Raw genomic sequence first — 13,488 nt, forward strand, 5'->3', positions numbered from 1 at the left:
ATCAGAAATTTTGTTTTATAATGCTGATGTTTTAAAAATAATGATGACATGGAAAATTGTGGAAGCTTCAGAGGTTTTGGTTTTATATATATATAGATAATTATGGCCCATAAAATTCGTTCATATGTTTTTTTTAGTAAAAGGGTTATGTTAACTGGTGCTTTTAGAATAATTGTTAATAAACCATATCAAGAAAATTTTAATATTATTTTTATGAAAAATATAAAAAAAAAACTGTCAAAAAAATAATTATTTTATCATTTTTCATTAAATTTTTCTAAAAATAGTTTCTAAACCAATATTCTCAAGATTGACATTCGTTAACATTTCCATTAATAAAATAATTAATTTGCAATGGCCTTTCACATTTATTGCAACGGCTAAGCACATTAAAGTTTGTACACTCCTTTCTTCTCAAAAAAAGGGTTATACACTCACTACGGGCTGAACAGATGCATAGTTTTTCTTTATGGTCATGGCCCTTCACATTAAAGTTTCCTGCATTAGACAGATGGTGTATTCCAAAGTCATAACATAAATGATGTTGCATAGTCAGTGTGATGCGGAGATATATATATATATTCTTTTTCATTACAATGTTGATCCATATCTTCTACACTATATTTTAATTTAATCCCTAGCATTCCAATTGTGTCAATTTGATCTCTAATTTTTTAGCGCTGTGCTAATTTAATCCATGTTGTTATCTCTTAGATGAAAAAAGCCAATGTGTCAAATGGAATAATAAAATAATTATCATTTTTACTACATCAATGATCAACTATATTGCCACGTTAGATTAAAAAAAAAACTAAGATATGTGAAATCCCACCAACCAAACCCATCAGCCATCTCCATCTCCTCTCCCTAAAATTAAAATTCCTAACAACGGACACATGAGAAAATTGACAATATGTAACTAGAGCAATAAAATAAAAGTTCAAAATACCAAATCAAAGAGGGATCCATTAATTGTTCTGGTCCACTGATAAAAATCGGTATTCAAAGTCCTAACTCCTAACTACTATAAGTTCCACTAATAATCTTGGAAAATATGTGGACACAAAAAAGCAACTAAGCTCCTCTTGAAGATATAAGATCAGAGGAAATAAAACTATCACCAAATCAACACATAGTCCAGAGGAAATAAATAAAGAAAAGAAAAAAAAAATCATAAAAGCACAGTCATTCTTCCAAAGAGAGAGAACAGATAAAGTAAATGGTATTTATAGGAACAACATTCACCAATTTCAATTAAAGTTGATCTATGAACTTTTTCAACAAATTAGACTTGCGAACATAGTCTAAACTTTAACTAAAGTGGACAAAATATGGTTGTCCTCCCATGTCCCAAGAATTTTAGTTTTGTTGATTTGAATACCAATAATTGTACTTACAACATAGCCACTACAAAATAAGAATAATTCTTAAATACTTTCGAAGCACGGAAAATAGTGTCTCTTCTTTCACATTCATGGTAGAGTTCACTTATTTAATTCATGGTAGGGTCCACCATGAACATAAAAAAATGGAATACCATTTCTCAATATTTGAGAGTACCTAATTATGAATTTTCCAGCAAAGGAACTGCAAGCGACCGCAAAGACAAAGGTGCTGGTAACGAGAATAACTGTGGCACTGGAATCACTAGGCCTAACAGCAGCACTAGCACTGCTCCTATTACCAATGTCACTGCCACCATGGTTATTGCTATTGCTTATATTTTCACACTCTTGTTTTACAAATAGGGACTTTGTCACTATGAAGCACGGGTGCGTTTCGGGACTCGGGTGCGGGTGCGGGACTCGGCAATTTTTGAAAAAGGTGGGTGCAGGTGCGGCGGGACTGAGCAAGCATAGTGGAAAAAAGAATTCTCCATATTTGCTTTCTTGGAATACAGACTGAGCAAGCATAGTGAAAAAAAATTCTCTTTGTATGTGTCTGTGGCACCAGAGAGATTCTGACATTAAAAGAATGATTATTGAGAGAGATATTTGTCATGTGCTCTTATTGAATGTTAATAATTAATACCTGTAAATATCAAGCTTGTAACTTTATAAAAATAGGAAACAAAATAATTATTCTGCTTCTCATGTGAGAGGAGAAGTATTACTCACAGAAAATTGCAAATTTGTATTCAAGTGATGTCTTTATACTAATGCTATCAGTACCATTTCGGTGGGTGTTCCAAATTTGTTAATGGTACAAGATGATTAATTGAAAATACTGTTAATTTTTATATTGTCATTTCAGTCAAAAAGGCATTCCTTGGTATGGAAACTGCATAATTACAAGTTTGGAGTGTAAATTTTAAAAAATAAAGTTGTGGAAGTGTCATATTGACACATCCTTTTCATGGCTTGCTCATATGTTCAAGTGGCAGTTTTGTTAGGTGACCATGTATTTAATAGGTGCAATAGTTAGGTAAGCATGCATATCCGGCTCCTTTAAAAGCATTGATTTCTCCACATGCATACCTGATACCTAATTACATCTACATACCATTACTAAGTTGCCCTCACACTTACAACTGTTATATATCAAAATTGAAATTCCTTGGCCTCAATTAAGTCACTGCAAGCAAACACACTCAGCAATCAGCATGTTTGAAGTAACAACTGAGTCCAAATCTTCTGTCCCACTTTTTCTGCTTCACTCTATACTCCACCAATAAAAACTTGCCACGTGTTTACCTAATTAATTAAATACTACTATTATTGACTTATTTAATGCTACCGTTATTAATTAATAGTAGTATTTAATTAATTAGGTGAACACGTGGCAAGTTTTTATTGGTGGAGTATAGAGTGGAGCAGGAAAAGTGGGATAGAAGATTTGGACTCGTAACAACTATTTAAGAGCAATTACAAGCTACAAATTATGTACAAAGCTCATTAGTAATCTGTACGAAATGCACAATGACTGTCGTTACTTTGTGTGATATGTGTCTTTATAGTGGAACTCAGAAATCATTTTAGTTAGATTCAATGGTATGTATAATCAATTTCCATTTGAAGCAACTAAAGCAAGAGGCAAATTGATGAAAACAGAGAGGAATTGATGAGTTCAGACCTGTGGGCAAAGTCCTTTATTATTAAGGAAGAAGTAAGAATGATGGTTTACCAAGTATCTAAGCTGAAAAATTATTGTTATAGACCCCTACGTGATTAACAATATGGAAATAACAAATTTATTGATTAATTACATAAAATAAAGGTATACCAGCAGATTATATGTATATAAAATAAATAAAATCAACACTGAAAAGTAATAAAAATAGTAACACAAAGAATGATCACGAAGCCAAAACCTGAGGAGAACATCTCCAAAGGAAAAAACCATTGCAGGAGCAAAGACAATCCCATAATAAAAAAAAATCCACTACTAAGGATTTACAATAGTCTTACAAAACCTTTGCAAAGTGCAAGCCTCTATATAATAAGAATAGTAACACAGAAAATGATCATGAAGCCAAAACCTAAGGAGAACACCTCTAAAGGAAAAAGCATTAGGGGCAAAAACAATTCCATAGAAAATCTACTAGTAACTAATAAGGAGTTACATTAGTCAACAACTTACAAAACCTTTGCAAACCTCTATACTCTATGTAATTTATGCAAACATCCTGTTGACCTTCCTACCTCAGAAACCCTAAAACTTCTTGGTAATAGAATATGCATTTTATCAAGCACTTGGCATGGGTTTTTTTGTGATCCTAGCTAAGACATAGGGATAGTAAACAAGATCAAGAACAAGGTTGGAAGCTAAAGCATAGGCTCACTCTAATCTCTTTAAATACAGCTTAGGAGCTAGACTAAAATGGCTTCAGCACCTATGAAATCCCAAAGCCCTTTGTGTGTTTTGTAGTGTTTAGCTCAGGAGCAGTCTCTCTCTGCCTCTTCACTTACAGCTTCAGCTAAAGAAACCAGAACCCCAATACCCTTTTGTGAAAATTAGTTCAGCAAATGGCATGGAAGATTTCATTGTGGTGAAGTTGGCTATGCAAAGCTCCTAAAGAGGTAAGCTTGTATTTCTCCAAGTCTGTTGTGTAATCTCAAGCTGTGTAATAAAACTTAATTAGAAGATTACTGTAACTTGATGTTTATAGTGTGGGTGTAGGCCTAGTGTCAACCATGTAAATCTTGTGTGTGCACTGTGTATCAGTTTATGACTTCTATGTGTTTGATAATTTGTCTCTTAGATTCCATATTAGATATCTTGCTAGCTTAGTCTTGGTATTTGTTGAGTTTAACTTCCGTTACCTTTGTGTTGATAAATTCACACTTGGTTGACAATATTGAGGGAGACTTTGGTCTCACCAAGAAGTGGGTGGCTTTTCCCAACAAAAACAAACTTAGAACGGCTTGATCAAGTGGGCCAAAGGCATACTACAAGCGATATCTCTGAGAGTCTGGATATTGTTCATGGCTGATTGGCTCGCTCGATCAGGGCTTGCTCTCATTCGAGCGATAATCTTCAGTTTCTAAATTTCAGAGTTTTTTGTTTCACAGAATGATTAAGGAATGCAGATCCATTCCAAATACCCTGTCATGGTAAATTGTCAATTTAAATACTAACACTAGCTATTCTAGGAGCTAGAGTTATAATTGATAGGCATTATCAACTGCTCTGATCCTTCATTGAATTACTTAGCAAGAAAGCAAGTGGTAACTGTGGTATGCAGAAATCGTGGGAGAAAGACCAAATTGGTGGTAACTTTCATTTTATAATTTTTAGCATATCAAAGCAGCCATCCATAAGGCTAGGTGCACGAAGAATGGGACCACACCATGTTCATAACCAAATGCCACAGACAGCATTAGAAAGGGCTCACATGATCCTAATCTTTCATTAAATATTATTAGAATATTTCTCCATAATCTTGAATTTGTTATTAGATTTATTGATGCTGAGTAGTTTGCTTCATACATGTCACTAGGGTAACTACCATACCCTTCGCTGCTTGCTGCTTGCTGCTTGGTGATTCTTATTGCAGATTATGAGTGAGTGATGCTTGTATTTCTTCTAAAGCTCGCCATCTAGTCTCAGGTACCAGTTTTGCAGTGAACAAAACACCCAAACCCGACATGCTTGCATATAAGAAAAATGTTCCTGAAATATCATGCATAAAATATCAATCATCATGTACTACGTACAAGAATGCTTAGGAGAGTGACAGTATACATGAGAAAGAAACAGCTGCAAAGAAGCCAACAAAAATGGAGACAAGGACGCATCACCTGCTGAGCTCCATTCTACTAGAAAGTTAAATGTGTATGAAACAAGCCAGGAACAAAACCAATTGACCAAATTGCAAATGCTTCCAGCAGAACCCTTTACATTTATGGGAAATATCTGAAAGGGATAAAGAGAAAAATCATTTAACAGGAGCTACACTGTAATTGCTACAGAGTTATTAATCAAAAAAGTTCTCACCTCTGATATTATAATCCATGGTATTGCTCCAACACCCAATGAATAAGATGCCTTAAAAACCTGAATTCAGAAACCAAGTAATTCAATTATACAGATCTGAAATAGCAGGAAAAGTGAAGGCAAAAAAAAAAAGGATGGGGCGGGCGGGGGGGGGGGGGGGTGTTTAAATTCATGAACCAAGTAGTTTAATGAACTTGAATGAAATCATTCCAAACTCATTACACTAATGGAAAAAGGATCAATTGTTTTTTACCTTGTCCTCATCATCCATATTCTATAGTGACAAGAAAGTATACAAATATGATAATTACAATTGCATTACCAATATGCCCGAAAGCACCAAAGTAGGAGTGGCTTCAGTCCACCAGTTAAGGCTCTGCTCGTGGAAACTTTAAGTTTATAATTAGTAATTCATCAACAATAGACACCACACTTAAGAACCAACCTGTCCCCTTAATAAAAAGATACAGATGCATTTAAATTCTATGTTAAAGAACCTGCAATAAGAATGATAGTCCTGTAAGGACGCAACCTAAGCATTCCCCGGTCGCAGAAATCTGCAAACGTTATTGCAAAGTTTAGAATCAACTCTTTCATCAACTATGTTTTAAACTTTGGACATTGTTTTGTATTCTAACCATCAATAGTGTCCGTCTTCCAAATTTTTCTATCAAGATTGATCCCAAAGCAATTGCTGGAATCTGCACAGAAAATCTGCAATATCTGATTATGCACTAAAGGGGATCACAACATTTTAGTTACACCAAAAAGATTTAGAACCACCTCAGGAATGGATACCACTATAAACCCAATAATACTTGGCACACCTGTCATAAACCCAAAATTGTATAATCAAATATCAATTCAATGCCGTTCACATTTGTCTATCATAGAAAGCATCATTGTAGTAGGCATTATTTACCAGCCAATTCAAAAATTTCGTCCATATAAAATGCAAATCCATTGAGCCCTCCAAATTGTTGCAGTACCATTAGTCCAATTCCAACCTATATCAAGTTTGAGTCATAAAAATTGATAACAAATCCATGTAGCAGAAATGGAGCAACTTTGAGATGACTCTTTAAAGCTTACAATGAGTTGATAAGCATATTTCTGCTGAAACAAATGAAGGATTTTATCTTCTGAGATCTGTTGGATGTTTTCAGTATAATCCTGTCATACAATAAAACCTTTCTTCAATTTCTTGCTTCAACTCTACATATATAGTTAATGATTCCTTTCTTAGTTAAAATGAAGTTAATGTGTTACTTTGATATCAGCAGCCTCTTCAGAAGTATTAACATTCTTTCCCCTAAGGCGTTGTAGTGCAGCTTCAAACTCTTTTTCTTGGCCAATCTTTGCCTGCAGCCATTTAGCTAAATATTTGGAGCACATTTGGTGGGAACATATTTTTAACTTCAAAAGTTTCATTGAATTTGGTGTGAACATATTATAACTCAATATGCATTAGATATAAACTAACTAAAAATTAAAATTCACTGAGCAACATATAATAATATAAACACCAACAAACTCTAAAATTGCACTCACCAGCCATCTAGGGGACTCTGGAATGAAGAATAGACCAAAAAGTAGTAATAAACTTGGAATAGCTCCTAGGGAAAAAGAAGAAGAAGATCATAACTATTATGGAACTATATTATTGGAATATAGTGTAATAGAAGGTACTAGAAGCTACCTATTAGAGCCAAGGCACGCCAGTTGACGACAGAACCAATCAGATATGCAACTGTTACACTAAACGGTATCATTGCCTGTAGAATGGACAAGAAGGAGCCACATAAGGAAAAAGTACATTTTGAAGCTAACATTATTGTAAGGATAATTTACCATGGTGACTGATGTAAATCCTCCCCTAAGATTCTTGGGTGTAATTTCTGATAGGTAAGTAGGTGCCTGTTAAGAAATAGAATTCAAATTTCATTATCTATCATATGTACCATAAGTTAGTGCAATTTAAAGTCTAAAATCTTACAACGTTTACCACATAACAAGTCAGTCCAAATCCAAATCCCAAAGATAGTCTTCCAAGGTCGAGCAACCAAGCACCCTTTCAACAAGTACTGAACATTTAGTAAATGGGTTGAAAGCAAACAATATGATATATGATTTTAACTAACAAATATAATATTGTTTTCCAAGACTCTTTTTGCCATTTTGGAAGTCCTATCTAATTTTTGGAAATTTATTATATTATATTCAAATAGAAAACATGTACTGATTATGGTTTCCTTTTTGTAGAAGTGGCAATTGCTGGTAGTTTTACATTGAAACAAGAAACTCTGCTCAGAACCATAAAAGACCCAAAAGTTCCTGCATTTCTGCCTGGGCACCAGCTCTGCAGATGGAAGTGGGGGGAGAAAAGAGGAAAAGTGGGCAGGTAAAATTTGAACTTCATTTTGAATAGCTTATATTCCTTGAAGACTACATGGTGAGAGACCATAAGTCGGTGTGACGTAAGATGATAGAACCTAAATCCCTTTTGTGCCACTGCATACAAAAGAAAGCAACAAAACCTAGAGAGGGAGAGAGTCAAGTTTGATATGCTCATGAGGTTGGAGTTTTATGAAGTATCCAGAATCAAAGAGTTTTAGGTGATGATAGTTTGGGTGGAGCCAAATCACCTCTCAAAAGGGTCAATTGTCAAGCACACGAGTGAGAAATTTGTTATGGAGTATATAGCTGTGAGTGCAACTTCTTCATAGAAAGGTGTAGGGACAACAGAGGAATAGAAGAGAGCATGAATAGTGTCGAGGATGTGACAACGCTTACGTTTGGCTCTCCAGTTCTGCTATGAGCCTGGACATAACAAGTTGTGAACAATGTCATATTGTTTAAGTGCATTTTGAAGTGCTTGTTGTTGAGACTCCAAACATGGCATGAATGGGTGCACTTGGAAAACTGGGTTTTAATCATCTTGAAAAAAAATTACAATAAATAAATAATAATTCCAAATGAGAGATACCAGTTGATCACTTGATCTATAAGGCTCTTGGCACATGCTGTTTAATTAGAATTGCTATGAACTTCAAAAAACTAAATACATTTTATGGATCTACGTTAGCTTCCAATGTCCAATTTTTAAGAAGCCTAGGAAGAAAATGAAAATCAGCATTTGGAATCAAACAAAAATGATTAAAGCAGAAGATAAACAACCTTAGCAAAATATATTGCAAGCCACCCCATTATGTAAAATATATCCAGAATCCACATAGTCTGCTTCAAAGATTAAATCAAAATTCAAGTGAATTAAGAGCTGGTCAATACACTTGGTTAAAACATATTCAACACTAATCCTACAGATAATAATTTGAACATTTAAAAACTCACATATTTACGACCAATGATATCTGCCAACTTCCCACTTATTACTGCACCTATCATTCCACCAATTGTCATTATGGAACCGAAAACTGAATACTGCAAAAGGGAAGAGTGAATGTGTAAGGAAATTAATAGAACTGACTGGAGAACTAATACACTCTACATTAATCAGATAATGCACCATTTTTTCAACAACAATCACACTCACCAAGTACCAAATTTTTTTCATCCCATATTACAAATATTATAATCTTAATTTATATATGTGTCTCTGATTTCCAGTGTATAGATAAAGGACATCTAATCCCAATACAGCGATGGTCATACACAATCAAAATTCTTGAGTTCTTTCCATAAAAAAAAAAAAAATTTTATTGAGTTCCTTACACTTTTTTTTTTCCTTTTTTGGTAACTATTTTTTGTGGGGTTTTTTTTTTTTTTTTTGGGGTAATAATTCAATAGTTGAGGTGGAGAGATTTGAATTCTAGATGTTTTTATTGAAAACACCCAGAGGTGTCAGTTGAGATATAAAATTTTTGACAAGTATATTTTGTGTTTTAAGTATTAACCTTGTTATCAAACTAGAAATGGCATGTTTATTACTATGACCCAAAAGATTCATATGAAGCAAAGGATTTATATGATCAAAGTTTATTTAGGCAAAATAAGTTTTTATCAAGATTTATTTCAGGGATAATGTAATTTTTTCAACAACTTTCCTCAATTCCTCTCTTGCATTTCTGCAGTTGCATGTGTGAGTGTGTTTACAATTTATGGCAATGAACTGAATAAACTAATTACGAACCTCAGCCGTAGAAAGGCCCAAATCAGCTACAATTCCTGATTCAGCAGGTGCTGAGTACCCCACCTGCAATGTAATCACAAGGCAGAATTTCACTAATACATATATGCTGAAACTATAATACGGTTTTAACTCATTTTTCATTACTGGGAGTTGCTTGGTGATGGGACACTCTTCCACTTTAAATTTCATCTCATTTTATACTTTTAACTCCTAAATTACAAAATGCATAATCAACTCTCTAAACTAAAACCTGTTAACACTTTACCTCTTTCTATCATTTTTTTTAATTAAGTCTAATGGAACGTAGTATTAAAAGACTAATTTACCCTCCACTGATTATTTTGCAAGTAGGGATAAGTTAGTTTTTTAATACTAAATTTCGTTAAACTTAACCTCAAGACAGTAAGGGTTAAGTGTTATATTGAGTTACAACTTTAGAAAGTTAATCATGCATTTCAATAGTTTAGTGAAGTAAAGTGTAAAATAAAATATACTTCAGAATGAAAAAATTCTCAAAAACTAATGCATACATCCCATGCATACTGTCCCACAACTTGTCGTGGATCCCATATAAGACCATATAAGAGATGCCATCTTAACATATACCAACATATGGATTCTCCACAGAACCACAGGCCATATGCCAAATCAATTGTACTTACCACAAATCCACCAGTAAAGGCGCTACAAGCAGTGACAAAGGCACTAAGAAGAAGAACACCGGTGACACCACTTGCAATTGCACCAGTATCATTGGATCCAACGCCATTGCTAATAATTCTGATATTACCAGGCTGTTGTGCAACAAGCAGAGACTCTGTTAGTTCCTCGTCTTCCATATGTTGCTATTTTATCAGGGACAGAGAGGAACAGAGAGATAGAGATTAGAGAGAAACTAATTGATACTTTGTGTTTGATAAAAATGGTTGAAGTTAGTTGACTGACGGATCAACCTGTCATTCATTCAATAATTTTCAACTATATTTCATATCATGATCATCTTTTGCTAATTGATGGTGGGGTCTCGTTATTTGATTTGTTAAAAATGTCCTCGTTGTTAATTAAGACATGAAGTACAATTTATATGACAAGACATGGGATGTTCTTTTTAGGTATTTTGTAAGAAATTATCTTATGGTATTTGTATGCATGTGTTATAATATTTGGATAATCAACTTTAGTTATATGAGATGTCATTAAAAAAAGAGAAATTGAAAATTGTTAGAACTAATATAATTAAAAATTATTGCTTGAATGAATTGACAAATATGTAATTATTTCTAGTAACTTAGGCACATTATATTTTTTTAATATTCATTTTTTTAGATAATATAGACAAAAGACACAAGGACATGGTTTGGAAACTCGGACCGTTCAATAAACCGTAAAAGAAAAAGGTTCAAGATTTTAAAAGTTAGATTAAGGTTCAACCGAGGTTGAATCGTGATGACGTCATAAATAATTTAATAATTAAATAAAATAAAAAATGTAATAAATTTACAAAAATAAAAAATATTGATCTGAAAATATAGAGTATTTGTTCAAAAAATATAGAATAGTAAATCTCTTTCAAATATATTTTTACAACTTTTATATTTTAATACTTTTAGCCCAAAAAAATGTAACAAACCGAATGAAAAAAACGAAAACCTACTGCCTTAATGCCATGAGCCAACAAATGTCTTATCTCTTTTTTTTTTTTAAAAAGAAAAAAAAACTTTACCCCTAATCAGGGAACTTACTGTTACTTTTTATAAAAATTTTAAACAAAACAAGAAACAACCAAAAAAATCTACAGCCACTTATGTATATTATCTTATTTAATTAAAAAAATTACTATTTCCAAAGCAACCCACTCATATGTTATATCACCCTCTCTTCAATAAAACATCAGACCCAACTTGCCCCCACTTACCACTCTCTCCTCTTCCTTTTTCGTCTTCTTTTCACTTTCATTGCCCAAGATTCTCTCTATCCCCATAATCTCTCTTTACGAACATAGATTTATCCTCCCTTCGACAGAAACTAAACGGCAAGAACCAGTGATAATAGAGCAAGATCCAGTGATGGTGAAGCATTTTGGCTAAACAAGATATCAGGCTCTGGCTTCTAGTGAAAAAAAAAAAAAGATAAACCACCGTAGATTTTTTTGCAAAGTATTTGTTATCCAACTGGTAAAACCATGTCCAGTCTTGCAAATCGAGAGGTTTGACCGCAGTCCAAGCAGTTTGCTGCAAATTAAAATTTTTCGGTTTTGTACTTCTAAAAATCAGACTAATGACTAGTTTCCAGTTACCACGGTCTGACCAACCGATCTGGTCCGGGTTTCAAAACTATGCACAAGGAATGAAAAACGAAGGAGTGGAAAGACAAGTCTCTAGAAGGGAGATTTACACATATATACACTTAGATTAGGCTAGAGTAAAATTACTATCTTGTATTAAAAAAAAAAAATTAAAGCGTAACATTTAATGTTGTTTCACTCCTATTAAGTCACATTAGCATCACATCATCAAGCATTTAATTATTTTTCTCTTTATTAATTTGCTAATTTACAATTACAATTTCTCCAACATTTACTTAGTTTTACCTTTTTATCTCCCCACTACTCTATTCCTTAACCTTAAAATTTCTCCATCCCTTCATCTTCATTTTATTTTGACTCTTTTTCTCCACATTTTTTTTACTATAAATTTTTTTCTTTTCCATTTAATCCATATTCTACTCACACAAAAAAGTGAATACTCTCTCTCTCTCTCTCTCTCTCTCTCTCTCTCTCTCTCTCTCTCTCTCTCTCTCTCTATATATATATATATATATATATATATATATATATATTCTTTCTTTTGGTGGAGGTTTAATTCTTTCAATTGATGAATTTTTATATTTAACACTACTTTAGGTTGATATGATTTGATTATATTTTAATTTATTTTATCTTTTTACTTTTATTTTCTTTGTTTGTTACATGTTATCCTATGAAATTATAAAATGATTTAATGTTATTCTATTACATAGCATGACTTGAATAATTTGGTGTTTACAAATATACATTTTCTTTTGAATATTCTTCTACTCATCTTCTTCTATATAAGTTTGTTATTTGTCTCACATTCTCTTCCAAAAAGGTGATTGTTCTCTCTCTCTCTCTCTCTCTCTCACACTAATTCTTTCTTGCAACTCTATTTTAGATTGATGAGTTTTTTTTTTTTTTTTTTTGGTCTCTCTACTTTTGGATGATACACCTTGGTGGTGTGTTTTTTGTGTTATTTATCACATGTACTCTCTATCCCTCTCATAATTTTGATTTGAATTAATTTTTAAATATTTTAGAAGTGACATGATTATGTATTTGAATGTCTCTATAAATTATTTGAGTAATATCAATTATAAATTTGTAATGAGGTTTGGTTATCATGATAATCTTTTTAAGAAAATGAGATATTCAAATAATTAATTTTGGACTTAAAAATTTTAGTTGTAGAAAGAAAACAATAACACACTATACAAAAGTTTAAATAATATAGATCACTTGAAAAAAGAATGCTATTCTATCTTTTATCTCAAAAAAAATAATGGAATAATATCAATCAAATGCAACTGAGTTTTTCAACCAAAAAAAAAAAAAACCTCAAAATAATAGAATGATATATTTGTAGAGATTGATAAATGAAAAATAATTTTAAAAATAATATCTCCAATACGTTTTAGAGAATAAATCATACATTATACCCCATTACAAAATAGCTGTATATTCCCACGCATCACGTGGACCTGCAACTAGTTTACTTTAATTTCCAAATCATTTACTATTATAGAATTTTATATTCCAAATCATTTGTTTCTTATATCAATCTTAGAAAAATAACCATAAAAAACCCCATACAAAGAAACGAAAAATA

At 32.6% G+C, this 13,488-nt stretch overlaps 1 protein-coding gene across 4 annotated transcripts in view; it reads right to left on the bottom strand.

Moving 5' to 3' along the window:
• Positions 1 to 4,690: 4,690 nt before the first annotated feature.
• LOC142627206 (sugar transporter ERD6-like 5) overlaps positions 4,691 to 13,488 on the bottom strand; it is a 66,765-nt gene continuing 57,967 nt past the window's right edge. Inside the window, exons 1-18 of one of the 4 annotated variants that reach the window (XM_075801018.1) lie at positions 10,249 to 10,425; positions 9,587 to 9,649; positions 8,788 to 8,877; positions 8,614 to 8,673; positions 7,442 to 7,507; positions 7,288 to 7,353; positions 7,136 to 7,211; positions 6,988 to 7,052; positions 6,706 to 6,798; positions 6,529 to 6,609; positions 6,359 to 6,443; positions 6,220 to 6,263; positions 6,075 to 6,137; positions 5,934 to 5,993; positions 5,759 to 5,812; positions 5,437 to 5,496; positions 5,241 to 5,355; positions 4,691 to 5,112 (exon numbers count right to left, since the gene is read on the bottom strand). In XM_075801018.1, the coding sequence (XP_075657133.1) occupies positions 4,988 to 5,112; positions 5,241 to 5,355; positions 5,437 to 5,496; positions 5,759 to 5,812; positions 5,934 to 5,993; positions 6,075 to 6,137; positions 6,220 to 6,263; positions 6,359 to 6,443; positions 6,529 to 6,609; positions 6,706 to 6,798; positions 6,988 to 7,052; positions 7,136 to 7,211; positions 7,288 to 7,353; positions 7,442 to 7,507; positions 8,614 to 8,673; positions 8,788 to 8,877; positions 9,587 to 9,649; positions 10,249 to 10,425 (1,443 nt within the window). In that variant the 3' untranslated portion in view covers positions 4,691 to 4,987. Of the gene's footprint in view, positions 5,113 to 5,240; positions 5,356 to 5,436; positions 5,497 to 5,758; positions 5,813 to 5,933; positions 5,994 to 6,074; positions 6,138 to 6,219; positions 6,264 to 6,358; positions 6,444 to 6,528; positions 6,610 to 6,705; positions 6,799 to 6,987; positions 7,053 to 7,135; positions 7,212 to 7,287; positions 7,354 to 7,441; positions 7,508 to 8,613; positions 8,677 to 8,787; positions 8,878 to 9,586; positions 9,650 to 10,248; positions 10,426 to 13,488 lie in introns of those variants that run through there. The other 3 variants (XM_075801017.1, XM_075801019.1, XM_075801016.1) reach the window with 3 other exon arrangements.

Source organism: Castanea sativa, chromosome 3, assembly GCF_040712315.1.
Source record: "Castanea sativa cultivar Marrone di Chiusa Pesio chromosome 3, ASM4071231v1".
Classification (NCBI taxonomy): domain Eukaryota; kingdom Viridiplantae; phylum Streptophyta; class Magnoliopsida; order Fagales; family Fagaceae; genus Castanea; species Castanea sativa.